The 22,119-nt window shown below is 43.2% G+C and overlaps 2 protein-coding genes across 5 annotated transcripts in view; one reads left to right on the top strand and one right to left on the bottom strand.

Moving 5' to 3' along the window:
* The first annotated feature begins 216 nt into the window (after positions 1-216).
* Positions 217-15,673, top strand: LOC110523770 (mothers against decapentaplegic homolog 4). Of its 3 annotated transcripts, none has more exons than XM_021602773.2 (12): positions 217-598; positions 973-1,379; positions 1,609-1,783; positions 1,894-1,923; positions 2,028-2,231; positions 2,519-2,656; positions 6,072-6,179; positions 6,453-6,503; positions 8,012-8,195; positions 8,409-8,577; positions 13,709-13,847; positions 14,250-15,673. In XM_021602773.2, the coding sequence occupies exons 2-12, from the start codon at positions 1,140-1,142 to the stop codon at positions 14,459-14,461; spliced, it is 1,650 nt and encodes a 549-aa protein (XP_021458448.1). In that variant the 5' UTR covers positions 217-598; positions 973-1,139; the 3' UTR covers positions 14,462-15,673. The 3 variants fall into 3 exon arrangements, with proteins under 3 accessions (XP_021458448.1, XP_021458446.1, XP_036833354.1); XM_021602771.2 differs by having other exon boundaries at positions 217-810; XM_036977459.1 differs by lacking the exon at positions 2,519-2,656 and having other exon boundaries at positions 218-598.
* Positions 15,674-18,718: 3,045 nt separating this feature from the next.
* The window catches only part of rfx3 (regulatory factor X, 3 (influences HLA class II expression)), a 56,463-nt gene continuing 53,062 nt past the window's right edge, over positions 18,719-22,119 (bottom strand). For both annotated transcript variants that reach the window (XM_021602769.2, XM_021602770.2), the window contains exon 17: positions 18,719-21,399. In XM_021602769.2, coding sequence (XP_021458444.2) covers positions 21,107-21,399 — 293 coding nt within the window. In that variant the 3' untranslated portion in view covers positions 18,719-21,106. The remainder of the gene's footprint in view (positions 21,400-22,119) is intronic.

Raw genomic sequence — 22,119 nt, 5'->3', positions numbered from 1 at the left:
AAGGCACATCTTGGTTACTCAGACCTCATTTATGGGACTTATGAACACTTCTACATGAGTTTGTAGGACATGAGTTTGTAGGACAGCTGCAGGTGAAAATTACAATAATATTGTATAAATGACATGTGTTTGTCATGAATGGAAAACAGAATGAACACACCGATAAGAAATCAAAACGGAACCTTATCAGCCCTAGGGCCATGTTTTTTTGCTGCCCAGCCTAGTTCTCTGAACTCACAGAACATGCTCCCCCTGCTGACATGAGTAGCACTGGAGCAATGCACCCCATTGCACATTTGCACTGGAGTCGCGAGGGCGTTGCAGGGAGAGAGGGAATTGTTTATTTTCGTAGCTAGCGCTTTAGCATTGTTTACCAGTCAGTATATTGCGACCATTGTTTGTCTTGTTTCGCCACTGGCACAATTGAGAAACATCAAAGAGTCGCACCATATCTCAGAATTAGAAGATAGCCAAGTATTGGCTCGAACTTCGATTCAAAGAAGACTGGTTTTGTTTTCGGCGAGCAAGCTAACTAGTTCAACGATAATAACATTTTAGGTTTGCTACGAGAAAGTATTAGCATTTTTTTTTTGAAATTGTAATTTCAGCTACACTGACTATTAGCTACAACTTATCCACACGTCGTTTTTTGATTTTAAGCGAGCCTACTACTGTAGCTAGCTAGCTAGCTAGCTAGCGTATTATGCTGTTACATATGTAAACGTTAACCATAGCTATTTAGCCAGTAAGCTGGGTATTTGCGTTAGCTAACGTTAAAACGAGGAATTTTATGCAAAATAGTTAGCTTTTGTAAGTAATATTTTTGAAACTACCTAGCTAAGTTTGTGGTGCTAACGTTTGCTTGCTAGCTAACTAAACATGGTGGCATTATTCATTTGTTGCCAGTCAATGCTTCTATGCATTGATAGTACGGTAGTACTCTAACGTTATTTTCTTGCTCCCTCACTGCAGTCTGTCCTGTACACCCCACCTGTAGAGTGAACGGGACACATTCCATTCTAACCCTGGCAAAAGGTTTCAGAAAATGTGTTTTTGACTCATTGATCTGGAGTGACGACTGAACTGGAAGCCTCCTTAAGATTGAACTCCAAGTTATAGAGACTGGAACGGTGAGCAAGATGTCGATCACAAACACCCCCACAAGCAATGACGCTTGTCTGAGCATTGTGCACAGCCTGATGTGCCACAGACAGGGTGGAGAGAGCGAGACCTTCGCCAAGCGAGCCATTGAGAGCCTTGTTAAGAAACTGAAGGAGAAGAAAGATGAGCTAGATTCTTTAATCACAGCCATCACCACCAACGGAGCTCACCCCAGCAAGTGTGTCACCATACAGCGCACCCTGGATGGACGCCTGCAGGTAATGGGGTAGCTTGGTCATTCATTAGGGCATCCCGAAGTAAAACATTTTGCAACTTAAAATGAAAAAGAGCGTTTTTTCTTATTGGACAAGTTCTGATCGTCCGTCCCTGTTTCAGTCCCTTTAGTGCCTAATGAATTCCACCTTGGTGATAGAGAGGAGATATTACACTTGCATTACAGGACTGCTGTACTATGTTCATAACTCTTGTCTTCTCATCTCTGCTCAGGTTGCGGGGCGTAAAGGCTTCCCCCATGTGATCTATGCAAGACTGTGGCGGTGGCCTGACCTGCACAAAAATGAACTGAAGCATGTGAAATACTGCCAGTTTGCTTTTGACCTCAAAGCTGACAACGTGTGTGTTAACCCATACCACTACGAGAGGGTGGTATCACCAGGGATTGGTGAGTGGGATTTATTTTCTCCTCTCTTGAATACTGTTGTTTAGCCCCTCTGACTTTTCCATTGAATTCTAAGTTGGATCTCATTTGTGTCCTTCTACTTCTCTTCACAGACCTTTCAGGACTGACTCTTTCAAGTTCAGGTAAGAGAGGCTCTCGCTCTGTACTAGTAATTTGCAGTTCACAATGGAGGATTAAAGTGAAGTTCCCCAAAACCTCAACCCTCTCACCCTACCTGCCCTACCAGGCACACTCATGGTCAAAGATGAGTATGAATTTGAGAACCAGCCTTCTCACTCCGGCACGGACAGCCACCATCAGACCATCCAGCACCAACCCTCCAGACCGGGGGGTCCCCAGGAGTTCAGCAGCCCGGCCCTGCTCCCTTCCCCCGAGGGCAGCAGCTCAGCCTCCACCTCTGCCTTCTCCAGCCTTGCTGCTGGAGCTTCAAGTGAGACACTGTGTTGTGTTTAACCCTCCCCTGTCTTGTAGTTCATTACTCCCTTTAAATGTAAAGTTTCGTTTTGTGGTGAATAAGCTTCTGACATAAATACAGGACACAGTGGATCCCTCGTACCCCAAGTCAAGGTCATGCTGAGAAGTTTTTCAGATGTGTCATTCCTGATCACTTTTGTTTGTGTGTGTGTCTGTATCGTGATGTGTGTTTGTGTTTGGCTGTGTGTGCTTATTGTTTTCCATACCCACCCACCCTGGCCCGTCCTGCTTCTGTCCCTATAGCCCAGTCCAGTAGCCTTCTGTCAGGGAGCCATATCAGTGAAGGTCTGCGGCAGCTATCCTCAGGGCCAGGCCCAGCACAGGGACAGAGCTCACAGCAGAACGGCTATCCCCTGGCACAGAGTGCCACATACCATCACAGTAAGCACCCACACTCAGCCCTCCAAATTTAATACAATACCAGATACAATACTTTTCTTTAATGAATCCGACAGGAAGGATATACTGCTTCCCCAAGACCAGGCTCAAATTCCCATCATTCGTGTGAAGAAAAGATGGAAATACAGGGGGCAGAGGTCAGGGTGCCTTGTGAGAATTCGTTGGCAAGTGGGTAAACTGCCTTTACCATCTGTTCTATTGGCCAACGTGCAATCACTGGAAAATAAACTGGAGGATCTATGATTGAGACTATCCTACCAACGGGACATGAAAACTGTAATATCTTATGTTTCACCAAGTTGTGGCTGAATGACGTCTTGGCTAATATAGAGCTGGCTGTGTTTTCCGTGCATCGGGGTCTATTTGTCAATAACAGCTGGTGCTGATATTAAATATCTAATAATATCTAATATTAAAGAAGTCTTCAATGTATTGCTCGTCTGAGGAATTGTACCTCATGATGAGCTGTAGACCACACTTATCTACTAAGAGTTTAAATTTATATTATTCATAGCTGTCTATTTACCACCACAAAACCGATACTGGCACTAAGACCGCACTCAACGAGCTGTATGAGGCCATAAGTAAACAAGAAAATGCACCGGGGACTTTAATGCAGGCAGACTTACCTAATTTCTACCAGCATGTGCAACCAGAGGAAAATAAACTCTAGAACACCTTTACTTCACACAGAGATGCATACAAAGCTCTCCCTCACCCTCGTCAGATGTGGCAAGGCTTGCAAAGTATTACGGATCACAAAGGGAAACCCAGCCGAGAGCTGCCCAGCGACGCAAGCCTACCAGATGAGCTAAATGCCTTTTATGCTTGCTTCGAGGCAAGCATGCATGAGAGCACCAGCTGTTCCGGACGAATGTGTGATAACGCGCTCCATAGTCGATGTGAGCAAGACCTTTAAACAAGTCAACATTCACAAGGCCATGGGGCCAGACGGATTACCAGGATGTGTATACAGAGGGGACCAACTGGCAAGTGTCTTCACTGACATTTTCAACCTCTTCCTGACCGAGTCTGTAATACCTACATGTTTCAAGCAGACCACCATAGTCCCTGTGCCCAAGAAAACGAAGGTAACCTGCCTAAATAACTACTGCCCTGTAGCACTCACGTCGGGAGCCATGAAGTGCTTTGAAATGCTGGTCATGGCTCATATCAACACAATCATCCCGGAAACCCTAGACCCACTGCAAAAGGCATCCACAGATGACGCAATCGCCATCGCACTCCACATTGCCCTTTCCCAATTGGACAAAATGAACACCAATGTGAGAATGCTGTTCATTGACAACAGCTCAGCGTTCAACACCATAGTGCCCTCAAAGCTCATCACTAAGCTAATGATCCTGGGACTAAACACCTTCTGAAACTCGATCATGGACTTCCTGGCGGGCCGTCCCCAGGTGGTAAGGGTAGGCGGCAATGCCTGCCACACTGATCCTCAACACCGGGGCCCCTCCTGTACTCCCTGTTCACCCACGACTGCGTGGCCAAGCACGACTCCAACGCCATCATTAAGTTTGCTGACAACACAACAGTTGGTGGAAAAATATATTGGCTGTATAGCACACCCCCCTCGTGTCTTATTGCTTAAATTCAATATGTCACGATGTGTATATGGGGCATCACTTGTTTTAACGATGCATTGTTCCTACAACGGCCGAAGATGTAACGTGCATTTCCCAAAACACCATGCAGAGAACGTTCTTTAAGTGCGTTGTTAGATATTTAGAGGATAGAAAATAAAACCATCACTGCTCTCGGATCAGCTTTATTAATTCAAATCTTACCTTTTAACATTATAATTGTTTCACAATAATGATGACGGATCAGTTTCTAGAGCGCTATCACCTATGGCTGTAAATATCAAGGTGGCTTATTATTCAAGGCATCCCAACAAATATTTTGAGGCAAGAAATTTGACAGTAGCCTATTGGCACAATAGTGCTCAATTGATTGAACATGAAAGTGATTGAAATATATAAAAATATATTATAGGCCTGTGTAGCCTAAATATATTTGAATGCAGTCATCTCGGTTTTCATTTGAAGCATCTAGTCATCCTTCACTTTTTTTGTAACCATTGTAAAGACTTTGGTCAACCCTGTTCAGAAGTTATCAGCCTTCACAGTCAGACAAACCTCTTGATTTTATGTTTAGCAGAGATCTTTATCTAACGACGCACTTAGCTGTTCTACGAGTGGTCTGAGGCAGTCGATAAATAACAAGTGCAGCTTTAGTTACGCTGGTTTTGGGAAACACCACAGAGATATAATGATGCCGCTACCAAGGTTCTAATGATGAACTTAGCCATAAGATGTTTTTGGGAAACCGGGCCCAGGGGTGCGTTCAGTTTGCTTGAACGTTTACTATGTTGCAGAACGGTTTGTGCTGAACAACACGTTTCCCCAAACCGTTCTTGCACGTTCTACAACAGACTTTGATGTACGTTTGCTCCCGTTTGGTGGGCGTGGCTTGAGGCAATAAGTGATGTATTTAAAGGGCAGTGGCCACGCTGATGGCGTTCCACAACCCAACCCCTCCCAGTTTTTCAACTGGTCGTTCAGTACAGCACCGTTTCCATTCAATTGAATATGCCAGAACGTAAACAAGTACTGAACGCAGCCCAGGTCCATCACACTGTCTGGAGGTTCTGGCTCTATGATTGGATAGAGCGCACAGCTGAGCACAGTCAGCACAGACGCTTCTCTCATGTTAGTGTGCACTGAGAAAGTGGGCATGATCATAATCCATATCCCCAACTCTCCAGTAAGTCGTGACGAATTGATTTACAAAACTCAGTGTGAGTCTGACTTTGTACGAGACTGAATTTAGGACAAAAATAAGCATATTTCCACTTTGTAGTCAATTTTGACACACACGTGTGTTTCTGACTCGTATTGATGCCCCACAGGCCATTTAAAGCAAGAAGTTGATTCTAAGGGCAAGTTGACCTTTTAAGGGAGTGGGCACCTGCATTCATCAGCCTAAATATAACTCACTGCCTATGCTATTAGCAATTACAGAAATGACCTGCACTTACAAGCAACCATTACAGGTAGCACTCACATTCATCCGCCCTCCATATACCATAACAGCCTTCATATTTCCTCCCTGCTGCTTTTCACAGTAACCCTATTAACTTCTCAGAACCTGGACGTTCTCAACATTTTTCTTTTCTCAAAAAAGCTTTGCAATGTGGTAATGCTGAATCTCCAGCGGGTTCATTCCTCCTCGGTCAGTTATAGAATTCCTCTCACCCTTGTGACTGTAACCTATGTATGTGTCGAGTGTGATTTTGAGTTGTGGTTAGTTCAAAGCTAGGTCTTTTCTTGCTATATTGATGGTCTGACGCAACGGGTGATTGTTCTGCTTTCAGGTGCCACCTCAGGCTGGCTGAGAAACGGGAACTTCTCCCCCTCAGTACCTCACCACCAGAATGGGCACCTGCAGCACCACCAACCCATGCCCAACACCCCACACTACTGTGAGTGGCTGTGTTGGCCCCCTCTCTGGGTATACAGCTAGTGGTGCTGCCGCCAACATCTGAGCCTAACATATGTTGTCTCCCACAAAGCAACAAGCTAACATTGATTTCATGTAACAAAGATTATGGTCTTGTGAAATGAGCTATTTTCCAGAAATTATGTGAATTTGTACTTATGCCATTCAACATACATTTTTTGTTCATTTATCACGAGCAGTACAAACAGCACCGTTCTCTGTATTGTTGTCTTATTTACCTGCCATTCTCTTCCAGGGCTCTCGCATAATGAGATTGCATTCCAGACCCCCATATCCAATCACCCTGGTGAGTCTGTGTGCAATGTTATTCAGAGAGTATGTGTCCCCATCTGATCCGGCATGAGGTGTGAAATACAGTGCCTTCAGAAAGTATTCACACCCCTTGACTTATTCCACATTTTGTGGTGTTACAGCCTACATTTAAAATTGATTACATTTAGATGTTTTTCACTGGCCTACACACAACACCCCATAATGTCATAGTGGAATTATGTTTTTACATTATTATTATTTTTTAAACAAATGAAAAGCTGAAATGTCTTGAGTCGATAAGTATTCAACCCCTTTGTTATGGCAAGCTTAACGTTCAGGAGTACAAATGTGCAAAACAAGTCACATAATAAGTTGCATGGACTCACTCTGTGTGCAATAGTGTTTAACATTATTTTTTTAATGGCTACCTCATCTCTACTCCACACATACAATTATCTGTAAGTTCCCTCAGTTGAGCAGTGAATTTCAAGCACAACCACAAAGACCAGGGAGGTTTTCCAATGGTTTGCAAAGAAGGGCACCTATTGGTAGATGGGTAAAAAAGAAGCAGACATTGAATATCCCTTTGAGCATGGTGCAGTTATTAATTACATTTTGGATGGTGTCAATAAACTTAGTTACTACAAAGATACAAGCACCCTTCCTAACTCAGTTGCCGGAGAGGAAGGAAACCGCTCAAGGATTTAACCATGAGGCCAGTGGTGATTTTAAAACCGTTAGAGTTTAATGGTTGTGATAGGAGAAAACTGAGGATGGATCAACAGCATTGTAGTTATTTTGCAATGCTAACAAATGACAGAGTGAAAAGAAGGAAGCCTGTACAGAATAAAAATATTCCAAAAGATGCATCCTGTTTGCGACAAGGCACTAAAATAATACTGCAAAAAATGTGGCAAAGAAATGTAATTATTTGTCCTGAATACAACGTGTTATATTTGGGGCAAACACAACACATCACCTAGTACCACTCTTCATATTTTCAAGCATGGTGGTTGCTGCATTATGTTATGGGTATGCTTCTCATTGGCAAGGAATATACACTGGAGTTGCTGCTTACGACATTGAATGTAGCCTAGTTACAAATTTGACTTGAATAGGCTTGGAAATCTATGGCAAGACTTGAAAATGGCTGTCTAGTAATAATCAACAACCAACTTGATAGAGCTTGAATCATTTTTTTGAAGAATAATGGGCAAATATTGTACAATCCAGGTGTGCAAAGCTCGTAGAGAGTTACCCAGAACGACTTACAGCTGCCGAAGGTGATTCTAACACTCGGGGTTGAATACCTATCTAATGAAGATTAAGTGCTTTTATTTTCCATACATAAAAATACAATTCTACTTTGACATGAGTATTTTATGTAAATCGTTGACAAAAAAAGTCCATTAAATCCATTTCAATCTTACTTTGTAATAGCACAATATGGACATAATCAAAATGTATAAATACTTTCTGAAGGGATTGTAGACAGTATAGAGACCGAGACCAATTGATGGTGGTTCTTTCGTTCTGTTCCAGCACCTGACTACTGGTGTTCCATTGCCTACTTTGAAATGGATGTTCAGGTTGGGGAGACGTTCAAGGTTCCGGCCAGCTGCCCCACGGTGACTGTGGACGGGTACGTGGATCCCTCGGGAGGGGACCGCTTCTGCCTGGGTCAGCTCAGCAATGTCCACAGGACAGAGGCAATCGAGAGAGCCAGGTACTCATAGAAAAAGGAAGGATTTAATGTCTTTGCAAAATGAAATGGCTAAGTAGAGTGCCTTCCACTCCCTTCAGTTTTTTATATAATTCATATTTTTGGAAGAGTATTAGTGTACCATAGCAATATAAAGTATTTTTTTAGGCAGATAAAATATCTTGTCATACTGTCTGTTTGCTTCTCTTCTTCCCTTCTTTCTTCCTGGCTCTATAGACTTCACATTGGTAAAGGGGTGCAGCTGGAGTGTAAAGGGGAAGGGGACGTGTGGGTGCGTTGCCTTAGCGATCATGCAGTGTTTGTGCAGAGTTATTACTTGGACAGGGAGGCAGGACGTGCTCCTGGAGATGCAGTGCACAAGATCTACCCCAGCGCCTACATCAAGGTGAGATATGATATTTTTTATTGTATTCCATTGAGCTTTTATTTTGTACTTTTTTTATTATTTGAATTACTTCTATTCTTATTTTTGTCGTATAGTTGAGTGTTACCTGCAAGTGAATGTCATTGTACTGTGTACACACTATGCGTATTCTGTGCATATGACAAATATATTTGATATCACAGCCCACAGACTCACTGCTGAGGAATGGCACCCCTAAGTAAACAAGGACATGTTTTCTGATCTGTATTATTTACATGCATTGTGTCTCAGTGGTTATTTGACTGCTATGGAAGGTTGATTGTTCTCAAAACTGGTTAAACATCCTTACGTTTTAGACCGTCAAACCTTTGGATGAGCACAGTTATTCAAATATCTGAACTGACTTTAGTATTCATTTTTGAGAAGATACAAATAAATAAAGTTAAAGCTAAATTTGATTATCCACGTGACATTGTTACATACAAGGATATACCATGACATTTGATGTAATAAACAACAAATGTTTGAATGCACGCTCAGTAGCTTACATATATATTTCTATTTTTGTCGGCCAATCGAAGCAGGACTTTATTCATTTAAAGGCTACATTTCTAGCAAGTGAATTGATGAGATATTTAATCAATGCAAGATGGAATCAAAATGACAGAATTAAAAGTTAACTAATGAGGAGGAGTAGGCCAACAGGTAGGTTGTTTAATCTGAATGGGTGTTATGTGTAAACAAGGACAGGGAGAAAGCACAACAAAATATAGCACCAATTAGCCTAGCTGGCTTCTTTTATCCAGTGTTTCCCAACTCCAGTCCTCAAGTACCTCCAACACAAGGTTTCCTTTTAGGGTTATAAAAAAAATAATAGAAAAGCCGTTAAATAAATATTTTGCTTCCGCTACAGATGGCTATATTGTTCTGCTAATACAGGACTAGTAAAGGCCCAGTGCATTATTTTTGTATCAAAAACTGATTTTTCTCATGTCTCATGAAACCGCTTGCATGGGCGGTGCCCTTTTGACAACTGTGTTTTCCGCTAATTGCATTATGGATCAAACATTTGCACATGGTCTAATGCCTTGTGCGCATTGCTGTGCTTATAATGTGAAGAATAGTTCAGCAACATTTTAAGCTAAACTTTCTGATCTGTTGCATCGGACTCATTTGCTTTTTAACAAACAAAAAAAAAATGTAACCTAGGCCTACTGATTGTATGAATTTGGCATCTATCTTCCCACAACTGTCCCAGAGTCTGTTTGGAATAGTCTATTTCTACCTCGACAAGCTGACCAATAGAATAGATCATATCTAAAAACCAACTTCTTACTTAAGGACTGCACATTGTTGCATCCTCGACTTGCATGTTCTGTTAATATGAATTGCCATAATCTACATGGGATTTCTGTCATTCTGAGCACCGCGGGTGGACACCCTAAAGGTTACGCACCCAATGCATAAGGGTCCGGCAGATTTCTCTAATGTCCGGTAAATTAAAATGGAAAACTTGCCCCTACAGTATACATTTGTATTGTAGCTGTGGACAAGCACATCTGATTCAACTTGTCAACTAATCATCAAGCCATTTGATTAATTAAATCAGGTATGTTTGTCTGGGGCTGCGACAAACATGTGTGCTGTTGTGGGGGGTACTGGAGTTGGGAAACACTGCTGTAATCGATGCAGTCGAGACCTGCAGTCAAGACCAGCACTATCAGATGGGCTGATAAATAGCCTATGGTAGCTAGAAGTTTTCTAACTAGCATGAGTCGGCTTTGATACATTCTACATCTCTCTCTGCTTGCCCTGCACTCCTGCGTCCCAAACACACCGGCCCCTCCCCTTGTTGCAACAGCAGAGTGCCACCACTTGTCCCTCGCGCAGCAATAAGTGCTCAGGTTAAAGAAAATAAGTACAAAAAACCCCAATGTATTTCGACTATCCGGATATCAAATTTCATAATATATTATTTGAATAGTGAAATTATTTCAGTTGCCCATCTCTAGTTGAACCCCTCTTTTTTATTTATTTTATTTATTTCACCTTTATTTAACCAGGTAGACTAGTTGAGAACAAGTTCTCATTTACAATGGCGACCTGGCCAAGATAGAGCAAAGCAGTGTGACACAAACAACAACAGAGTTACACATGGAATAAACAAACATACAGTCAATAATACAATAGAAAAAGTCTATATACAGTGTGTGCAAATGAGGTAGGATTAGGGAGGTAAGGCAATAAATAGGCCATAGTGGCGAAATAGTTAAAATATAGCAATTAAACACTGGAGTGATAGATGTGCAGAAGATGAGTGTGCAAGTAGAGATACTGTGATGCAAAGGAGCAAAATAAATTAAATAACAGTATGGGGATGAGGTAGTTGGATGGGCTATTTACAGATGGGCTATGTACAGGTGCAGTGTGAGCTGCTCTGACAGCTGGTGCTTAAAGCTAGTGAGGGAGATATGAGTCTCAAGCTTCAGTGATTTTTGCAGTTCGTTCCAGTCATTGGCAGCAGAGAACTGGAAGGAAAGGCGGCTGAATGAGGAATTGTCTTTGGGGGTGACTAGGGAAATATACCTGCTAGAGCGCGTGCTACGGGTGGGTGCTGCTATGGTGACCAGTGAGCTGAGATAAGGCGGGGCTTTACCTAGCAAAGACTTATAGATGACCTGGAGCCAGTGGGTTTGGTGACGAATATGAAGCGAGGGCCAGCCAACAAGAGCATACAGGTCGCAGTGGTGGGTAGTATATGGGGTTTTGGTGACAAAACGGATGGCACTGTGATAGACTACATCCAGTTTGCTGAGTAGTGTTGGAGGCTATTTTATAAATGACATCGCCGAAGTCGAGGATCAGTTTTACGAGGGTATGTTTGGCAGCATGAGTGAAGAATGCTTTGCTGCGAAATAGGAAGCCGATTCTATATTTAATTTTGGATTGGAGATGCTTAATGTGAGTCTGGAAGGAGAGTTTACAGTCTAACCAGACACCTAGGTATTTGTAGTTGTCCACAAGTCAGAACCGTCCAGAACCGTAGTGATGCTGGATGGGCGGGCAGGTGTGGGCAGCATGCATTTAGTTATACTTGCATTTAAGAGCAGTTGGAGGCCACGGAAGGAGAGTTGTATGGCATTGAAGCTTGTCTGGAGGTTAGTTAACAGTGTCCAAAAAAGGGCCAGAGGTATACAGAATGGTGTCGTCTGCGTAGAGGTGGATTAGAGAATCACCAGCTGCAAGAGCGACATTGATGTATACAGAGAATAGAGTCGGCCCGAGGATTGAACCCTGTGGTACCCACAGAGACTGCCAGAGGTCCGGACAACAGACCATCCGATTTGACACACTGAACTCTGTCTGAGAAGTAGTTGGTGAACGAGGGGAGGCAGTCATTTGAGAAACCAAGGCTGAGTCTGCCGATAAGAATGTGGTGATTGACAGAGTCGAAAGCCTTGGCCAGGTCGATGAATACAGCTGCACAGTATTGTCTCTTATCGATGGCGGTTATGATATTGTTTAGTATCTTGAGCGTGGCTGAGGTGCACCCATGACCAGCTCGGAAACCAGATTGCATAGCGGAGAAGGTACGGTGGGATTCAAAATGGTCGGTGATCTGTTTGTTAACTTGGCTTTCGAAGACTTTAGAAAGGCAGGGTAGGATAGATATAGGTCTGTAGCAGTTTGGGTCTAGAGTGTCTCCCCCTTTTGAAGAGGGGGATGACCGCAGCAGCTTTCCAATCTTTGGGGATCTCAGACAATACAAAACAGAGGTTGAACAGGCTAGTAATAGGGGTTGCAACAATTTCAGCTGATAATTTTAGAGAGGGTCCAGACTGTCTAGCCCGGCGGATTTGTAGGGGTCCAGATTTTGCAGCTCTTTCAGAACATCCGCTATCTGGATTTGGGTGAAGGAGAAATGGGGGAGGCTTGGGCAAGTTGCTGTGGGGGGTGCAGGGCTGTTGACCGGGATAGGGGTAAACAGGTGGAAAGCATGGCCAGCTGTAGAAAAATGCTTTTCGAAATTCTCAATTATTTTGGATTTATTGGTGGTGACAGTGTTTCCTAGCCTCAGTGCAGTGGGCAGCTGGGAGGAGGTGCTCTTATTCTCCATGGACTTTAGTGTCCCAGAACTTTTTGGAGTTTGTGCTACAGGATGCAAATTTCTGTTTGAAAGAGCTAGTCTTTGCTTTCCTAACTTCCCTGAAAAGTTGTATATCGTGGGGGCTATTTGATGCTAATGCAGTACGCCACAGGATGTTTTTGTGCTGGTCAAGTGCAGTCAGGTCTGGAGTGAACCAAGAGCTATATCTGTTCCTGGTTCTACATTTTTTGAATGGGGCATGCTTATTTAAGATTGTGAGGAAAGCACTTTTAAAGAATAACCATGCATCCTCTACTGACGGAATGAGGTCAATATCCTTCCAGGATACCCGGGCCAGGTCAATTAGAAAGGCCTTCTCGCTGAAGTGTTTCAGGGAGAGTTTGACAGTGATGAGGGGTGGTCGTTTGACCGCAGACCCATTACGGACGCAGGCAATGAGGTAGTGATCGCTGAGATCCTGGTTGAAGACAGCAGAGGTGTATTTGGAGGGCAGGTTGGTTAGGATGATATCTATGAGGGTGCCCGAGTTTACGGATTTGGGGTTGTACCTGGTAGGTTCATTGATAATTTGTGTGAGATTGAGGGCATCAAGCTTAAATTGTAGGATGGCCGGGGTGTTAAGCATGTCCCAGTTTAGGTCACTTAACAGCACGAGCTCTGAAGATAGATGGTGGGCAATCAATTCACAGCTGGGGGCAGAAGGTGCTGGTTAACGTGCTCAACATCTGCTCTGACGACGAGCTCATGTCTGAAGGAGACGACACCTGCGAGGGTAAAAAAAAAAAACACGCCGTGTTAAGAACTCTTTTTTTTTGTTGTTTTTATATATATTGACTTTCAATGTACTATAGCAAGCGACAATGGTGAGAGACTTGTTTCTGCAAAGGTGGATTTTTAAAAGTAGAAGCTCACAGACCTGGATAGTAAAACGGAACTCTGCAGTAGATTGCTACTCCGCTCCCTTTGGCAGTTCTGTCTTGTTGGAAAATGTGTGTAGTTTGCCCCATTGTGTGTAGTCCCTAACCCTCCCTGTGTGCTGTGCAGGTGTTTGACCTGCGCCAGTGCCACAGGCAGATGCAGCAGCAGGCAGCCACAGCACAGGCGGCAGCCGCAGCACAGGCAGCAGCAGTGGCTGGAAACATCCCCGGGCCTGGCTCTGTAGGAGGCATCGCCCCCGCCATCAGTGAGTCTCTCTTCAGACTATTCATCCTTTAACCTGTCTGCCAAGCAATATATCCATCTGTCTTGTCTCCGAGCATCTCAGGACCTTACAGAAATGGCTAAATGTGTGCACTGCCTTAGACATGTAACTCTATATAGGTAGTGAATCATTCTATCAAATATGTAGTACTACCCTCTAACTGGGCTCGAGTGGCGCAGCGGTCTAAGAGGTATCACTGCAGTACCTTGTTCGAATCCAGGATGTATTACAACCGGCCATGATTGGGAGTCCCATAGGGCGGCGCAGAATTGGCCCACCAACATCCGGGTTTGGCCGTCATTGTAAATAAGAATTTGTTCTTAACTGACTTGCCTAGTTAAATAAAAAAAAATGTAACTATTGTTTGTAACCCTCTCCCTCCAGGTTTGTCTGCGGCGGCAGGTATAGGAGTGGACGACCTGCGCAGGCTGTGTATCCTGAGGATGAGCTTTGTGAAGGGCTGGGGGCCTGACTACCCCCGGCAGAGCATCAAGGAGACTCCGTGCTGGATTGAGATCCATCTCCACCGTGCCCTGCAGCTACTGGATGAGGTGCTGCATACCATGCCCATCGCTGACCCCCAGCCCCTGGACTGAGTTATAGAACGGCAACACTAACTCAACTTTGTTTAGAACTGACATCACCACATGCTGGACTGACTGACTGCCCATGCCACGTAGGCTAGCCATTTGAACGCTGTCCGGGATGAGAGAGGGGTGTAAATTATTATTTTTTTCTACCCACTGGCATCAAAGCCAGCCAGGGTTCCTTCTCTGAAGATACCAGCTCATGAATCTGTTTTCTACTTGCCTCAGAATCAGGATATACAGTCGTTACTCATGGATGCTTTTCATTCTGTTCTATTCATATCCTGTTCATTGACTGACAGAAGGCCATGACACTTTATATACTGTATTTGAGTTTCAATGCTGTTTTTTTTTTTATGGCATATTAGCTTAATTAAGCACTTTATTGGTTTGCTTTTCATGTGCTTGTTTTCAGTATGTTAGCTTAATTAAGCACTTTATTGGTTTGCTTTTCATGTGCTTGTTTTCAGTATGTTAGCTTAATTAAGCACTTTATTGGTTTGCTTTTCATGTGCTTGTTTTCAGTATGTTTAGGTATGCAGTGTGAGGGGTAGTTTCCGCATACATTTCTAGTTTATCTTAGACTATTCAGCTTTTGTAGCGATGAGTGGGATCCAGGCCAGATGGTGTTCACTTCAATAATGTTTTCAGATGCCTCAATGTCTAGACAGGTGTTCAGTTCATTAACATTGATCTCCACTTCATATTTCTGTAATCATGACTTTGATGAATTGACTTGTGGTAACATTCCTTGGAGATATTGAAGGAAAGGTAAGGAAGCCATATTGATGCCAAATGAACCCATATGAAAGGAAACAGTTCAGAGCACAGTCGTGTGTCAGTATTGTGAAAGTTGTAAATAAATACCAGTTTTTATGACCAGATGCTGCACTGAGAATATCAGCAATTGTGTGGGCCTGGACTACTTGTCACCGGGTTGTTCGAGCCGTGGTATGATGCAAAACTACTTGTTTACTGTTCTAATTATGTTGGTAACATGTTTATAATAGCAATAAGGCACCGCTAAGGGCAGCCCTTAGCTGTGGTATATTGGCCATATACCACTCCCTTTTTGGGCCTTATTGCTTAATTATATATTTTTCTGCCTTATGAGCATATGTTTTAAAGTTAGAAAATTATATATGTAGGCTAAGGATATACATGATCCAGTGCTTGTCATTTACCTTCATAATTAATGGAAATAAAATGGTGTATAATTTGTTTGGTGTTCTCCCTGTGGTGTATAAGAGGACACACATCAGTCGAGTACTTCAGCAGGTGGCTGTCCTATTGCCTCTGACAAAAATATGTAGTGTAAATTTCCAGCCGATTCGACATGTTGCCTTACCACTGATTATACAGCAGTTGATCACCAATACTTTTATCCGTTCATCTGTGTGTCCCTTCTCTATGACAACAGTCATAACAATGACTTATTTTTAACAAGAAAAAGTTTATTAATTTAAAGACAAGCCACAAATTAAGAAAACAACACTAAGCTAGCCTGAGCTCAAGTCTGAAATATTCAGAAAACCAAACTACATGTCTTTAATAGTTCCTATATTTCCATCATTACGACACACTGAGGGCTCTATTCAATCTATTGCTGAAGCTTTACAGATTGCGCGATAGAACTGTAAAAGTTATTTCCGATTGAGCCGACATGCAGCGTTTACCGTGAATGCAGTCTCCGCTAACGTGGGAACATTGCCTTTAAATTGAATAGAGCCCTTGGCCTTAATGTTAATATGCCTTTATAAATATAAAAGTTCCACAGTTTCATCTTTTATGTAAAATACACATTACAAATCACCCTACACTTATTGGTTCTCTTGACAATTTCAGAAGATAGTATATACTAAGACTTGAAACTTGAAACAAAAAGAAAGTCACATGATATGTATATATAAATACAATACATTATCCAAAACAAGAGAAATCACAAAAGTACTTTTGCCAACATATCAGATGAAATAAAACTCATCCAAAAAGAACAAAACAAATATTTAAGAGACAAATATTTCTTCCCATTTTGTCTATATTTACATCTTAGGGGGAAAGGGGTTCAAGGAAAAGGTTTCCCTAATATCCACTGCCAAATGCTTGTGCTTGCATTAGAGCGTGCTACAGTGGGCCACAACTCACTAGACCGTCAAATGGCACTTAAATTAGATCAAGAAAATATTGAAAATCAAACTGAATAAAGCCACCATACAGCAATCAGTGAATATTATACAACAAAAGGAAATGATAATGATAGTACAGTGTTGCCATTGGCAAATATCCCAGTCCAGTAGTACTCCAATCTTTCTCTTAGTTTAGTGATAATGTAAATCTGTAGTAGTTCTCTCCTAAAGCTCCATCCAACAGCAAATGTGTGGAGAAAGCCCCACCCAGTGTAAATTGTCATGTTTGGTCATTGGTCAGTGACAGTTGACCAGTAGTCAGTTGGATGAGGTCAGAATTAAGGATAGGACTGTACGATCCCATAGGCCCATATCCTCTTCTCCATGTGAGCAGCCATTTTCACCTCTTCCATAAAGTCTGCTCTAAAGAGCCTGTGTCTGGAGCCAGGAGTCAGACCAGAGACGTTAGGCCCAGCTGTCTGGGTCAAATTAAAGGCACTGGAGTCTTGTGGATCAGTGAAGCTGATGTATTCTCACCACTTCCAACTGACAGTTTGAGAATAGCTGATATGTTTTTCAGGATGTCAAGATGGTTTCCTTTTCATTTTTTGTTGTTGTAGTTGCTGTATCAAACCTTTTAGGTTAGAAATGGGCTCAATTAATCAAGGCCCTATTGTCTTCTAACGCCACACGTTGCCAGGAGCCATCAGTGACGTAAGACAATGGGGAAGGACCTATAATATTTTTTGTTCAAATAAACAAATAAACATATTACTTTTTGTGAATGGTTATCTATGATTACAACATAATTTGTGTTGACAGAATTGGCTTGAGTCCAGTTTTGAAACAGGCAGGTTTGATGAGGTCGCAGAGTGAATACAGCATTTACAATCTGGCACATATTCCAAAGAAAACCAAACACAAAGTAGACGAACCAATAGATTCTAGCAGCACAAAAAGGCATGCAAGATCAAAAAAAGCACTTTCAAGATTCTAAAGCACATCTGTAAGCTGTTTGCACTCCAGGCACAAATGAATACACAATTCATCTTAACATCTTCAGTATTTTCCGGACAAAAAGGTCAATGTTCAAAGTTCAAGAGCCATCTCTAATGACATGTTAGGTGACTGACTGTACAGTCAGGTTGAGTAAGATCTTGTCATTTCTGTGTGGTCAGAGTTTGACATGTAAACAAATGCCCAAAGCCTTCAATAACCTGTAAGCAAGGTCAATTGTCTTTTCAGTCTAAAGTGAATGCACTTTATCTTCAGTGAACTAGTAAAAGGCATTATCAGTAGAATGGCCCTTTCTCATAAAGTAAATCACACATGCACAATCTGCTAAGTACCATATATATCTAAAGAACATGTAGTTGATAAAATAAATTCATGATCCTCTGAAAACATAATTTCCAGTTTTTTAGCAGGTACATTTTGTTTCTCAGTAGTAAAAAACGTCAGAACTCATTCAATACAAGAACAAAAGTATGTGGACACCTGCTCGTCGAAATAATGGGCATTAATATGGAGTTGGTCTCTCCTTTGCTGCTATAACAGCCTCCACTCTTCTGGGAAGGCTTTTAGGCCTGGCTTGCATTCAGCCTTCCAATTCATCCCAAAGATGTTCGATGGGGTTGAGGTCAGGGTCTGTGCAGGCAAGTTTTTGTGCTGACGTTGCTTCCAGAGGCAGTGTAGAACTCGTTAGTGAGTGTTGCAACCGAGGAGAGACGATTTTTACGCGCTACGCGCTTCAGCACTCGGTGTTCCCGTTCTGTGAACTTGTGTGGCCTACCACTTCACTTCGGAGTGGTTGTTACTCCTAGACGTTTCCACTTCACAATAACAGCACTTAGAGTTGACTGGGGCAGCTCTAGCAGGGCAGAAATTTGACGAACTGACTTGTTGGAAATGACGGTGCCACGTTGAAAGTCACTGAGCTCTTCAGTGAGGCCAAACTACTGACAAAGTTTGTCTATGGAGATTGCATGGCTGTGTGATCGATGATTTTATACACCTGTCAGCAACGGGTGTGGCTGAAATAGCTGAATCCACTGATTTGAAGGGATGTCCACATACTTTTGTATATATAGTGTAATTTCATTTTTAAGACTGGTATGGATACGTGTGCATAACTTAAGAATAACTTCTCAAATAGTAAAACAAAAGCACAATAAATACCAATAAATAAAGTCTAGGCAAAGCATTGGTGCATACAGTTCTCCAGATATGAGAGTTAAACAAAAAACAGAAAAGTAATTTCAGTAGTATCAACAAGATTCTTCCAGTTCAACACCTTTTGCCAGTGTGTTGTCCATTTCCTAAAAGCGATCAATAACAGTTCAAGTACAAAATGTGTATCCAGTGTCGTCAGAAGCTGGTCCCCATGCCCCCGCCCATTTCACAGTCAATCGACCAATCACAGAAGAGCTAGCTACCAACAAAACAACCACGGATGACAGATCAACCACATGAAAAACAAAACAAATAAAGATGAATACATACGTATTGTATCATCCTTATATATATCTATCTATCTATATATATATATATATATATATCTTTAAATATCAGAAAATATCTACTTTTGGTCCACTATACAAAAATGCACTTTACAACCGATAGAACAAGAGATGATGATGTGGACTGAGGACTGAATGGGCTAAAATGACAATGTGTATTTTTAGCTGTGTAGTGTGAGAGGCATATAGTGTTATTGTGGTGTGTCGTGGGAGTAGTAAGGATACATATGTGTGTGAGAACATATGTGTGTGACGTGCTGCATGTGTTAAAAGGCTGGCACCGCTGGTGTGAGGTAGGGTGACTAGTGGGTGTGCGCAAAACCCACGCTCGGACTCATTCATCCACGACAACCACAACGGTACGCGCAACCATCCTCTCCATCAGGTCGAGCGCTCACGTCGGCACACGCGCACGCTTCACCCGATTGCACATGCCAAAGCAGGGGCAACACACCCACAACGAGGCAACACACCCACATCAGTGGGAAACCGAACAAACACACAAAAAGTGATAGAACCGGCACAATCCAGAGAAAACTACAAGCACCTCTGAACCTGCACCCCCCCAGCCTTCAGTAACACCAACGAGCCAGCCCAAATCCAGCCACAAGTCACCAGAGAGAGGGCCAAAGCTGTGGCTGGGACAGTAACGCAGAATGTACTATCCCTCCCCACAACCACATAATCAGTCAGGACTACATGGACAGCTGCAGTAAGGGTTATTAAGGCACTAGGATGAAGCCGAGGTACATAGAATCCCTGACATTCAGTCTGCTCTGCAACACCACCCACAGCACTGTTGGGACAGGAAAACGGGACACGCAGCAGCCTCGCCGGGACCACTGTGGCGGCCATGATGGCTCTCACTCTCTGCCAGTTTCCTCTGGTTGGTTTGTTTTTTTGGTCCATTCACAACTTAAGACATCTACCAAGATAGAAACTACAAACACACACACTGAGAACATGTCGGTAGATTATACCAGTCTTAACTAATTACATTTTTATCACACTATCCAGGATCTAAATCCAACCAAACCAAGGCAATAAGTCAAGAGCATCCCATACGATGCATGAAGTGCGTAGAAAAGCTAGTGTTGTAGTGGTATAGTACATCCAGTCCGTCTGTCTGTCTCGCCTCGTGTTTCTATAGAGTAGCAGCACGCATAAGAGTACGTCTTTCTTCATGGGCAGAACAAACTTCACGGCTAGAAGCCATTAGGGGTTATCAGGGGATCATGGCTACGATTATACACTATTCAATAAATCATAGAACGCAAAACTGCTGCCACATCACAAGCAATCATACATCACCGAATGTCATATCTAAACAAAGGTTTGAAATTCACAAAAAAGTCAACAACAACAAAAATCTCATTGTTCAACTCAATTCTGTCCTTAACTGGAATGTGTCAATGCTTTCTCTGTAAGAACGTATATCACCTCATGATTGGGAGGAATATCTGCTAATGTGAGAGAACAGCACCTCTGTTTTGTTTATTATATATGCACTATATACGAAACAACCCGATCTAAGAGTGAACCAAGAGTACTCTTATCAATCAATCACATCGCTCATCTGGGGCTGGTGGCTTGGATTTGAGCTTTGAATATATACCCTCCCCTCTACACAGCTAGGGGTCAGTCAGTGTCTCACATCTGGCAGCATCTCATGGGTCACCCCCCCCCCCTCCCTCCAATCCTCCTCCCTCACCCAGCATCCCCTCACAGAGGACAGAAATATGGGATGACAGCAGACAGAGGCGGCCCGCCCACATTCCTATTCACATCCAGCTCTCTTAATCTATCCACGGTTTGTGTGACGCCAGTGGCTGTGGTCATGGTGATTTTCATCGTCCTCTAGTGGCCTGGGGGTGGAGGAGAGCAGAGAAAACACAGCACATGACAGAGGGAAATAGTGCAGACGTGTGTGTGAGACAGCGTGACCCATTGAAATAGAGAGGGAGAGACAGACAGATCAAGAGAAGAGTGGTTTGTGGGCGTCTCTCTCTTCAGACGGAGGCGTAGGTGTTGCCGGTGGCGCTGCAGTGGCGGATGGTGGGGGTGGCGGCAGAAGGGGTGAGGATGTGCTCAGCGTGGTCCTGGGGGGGCTGGGGCAGGGAGTGCAGGATACCCGGCTGCACCACCCCCACCACGGGGTTACAGCCGTCCTCCAGAGCCCCCACCTGAATCACCTGGATCACCTGGTGCTCATGCTGCAACTCAGCCTTCTCCCGCTTGGCCAACGGCTCCCCAGACTCCTCCATGTCCTCCTCCAGGTCACTGTCCATCTCACTCACCTCGTCTGGAGACAAAGACAAGCGGACAGGGTCAGTCAGTCAGACAGGTAGACAGGTAGACAGACAGGTAGACAGACAGACAGACAGACGGACAGACGGACAGACGGACAGACGGACAGACGGACAGGGTTAGAATGCCGGCTCTTCAGGATTCTCAATAGTCATGTTGGACCATTGTGTTTGCAGGAAAGGCTGATGGACCTGAAGACCCGACTTTGAATTGCATAGAATTCTACGTTGGGCATGAATGAGTGTTTGGATCAGGAAAGTTTCTCTCACAACCTCTCTCTATAAGCCAGAATGCTGAATAAAATGATATTTTACCGGTTGTCTGAGTGGTTGGTCCTTTTGAAGGAACACTATATAAAACAGAAAATGACACCCCTTCAAATGAGTGGATTCGGAAATGAGGCAGGACTACAAACATGTTTTAAACACCCTCACTAGCACATAGAAGAGAATAATTATATCTGGCACCCTCCCGTGCTACCAAAGGGCTTCGGAACATTTCAGACAACTCTTTGCCCCGAACAAGTACTTGAAGAAAACTTTCCAACGACAGGAAAATCTCTTTTTGTAACAACGCAGGGGTTCCAGGTTTATTTCGAGCAACATCACAAACTGTTTTAGAGACTGACAGACAGGGTCTGGTAGTGCTCCAGTGCTCCCTGTCAGAATAAGCAACAGAGGACTGTAGAAATGGCACTATGGTTATTGTGAGTAAC

This window comes from Oncorhynchus mykiss, chromosome 5 (genome assembly GCF_013265735.2).
Source record: "Oncorhynchus mykiss isolate Arlee chromosome 5, USDA_OmykA_1.1, whole genome shotgun sequence".
NCBI classification, from domain to species: Eukaryota; Metazoa; Chordata; class Actinopteri; order Salmoniformes; family Salmonidae; genus Oncorhynchus; species Oncorhynchus mykiss.
The sequence above is the reverse complement of the archived record's forward strand: the minus strand, read 5'-3'. Positions and strand labels throughout refer to the sequence as shown.

Excerpts from the sequence above, each read along its gene's own strand:
- LOC110523770 (XM_021602773.2), top strand. The coding sequence starts at position 1,140 with ATGTCGATCACAAACACCCCCACAAGCAATGACGCTTGTCTGAGCATT. Across the intron at positions 1,784-1,893 it reads GGTGGTATCACCAGGGATTG|ACCTTTCAGGACTGACTCTT; the intron begins GTGAGTGGGATT and ends TTCTCTTCACAG. Across the intron at positions 13,848-14,249 it reads AGGCATCGCCCCCGCCATCA|GTTTGTCTGCGGCGGCAGGT; the intron begins GTGAGTCTCTCT and ends CTCTCCCTCCAG.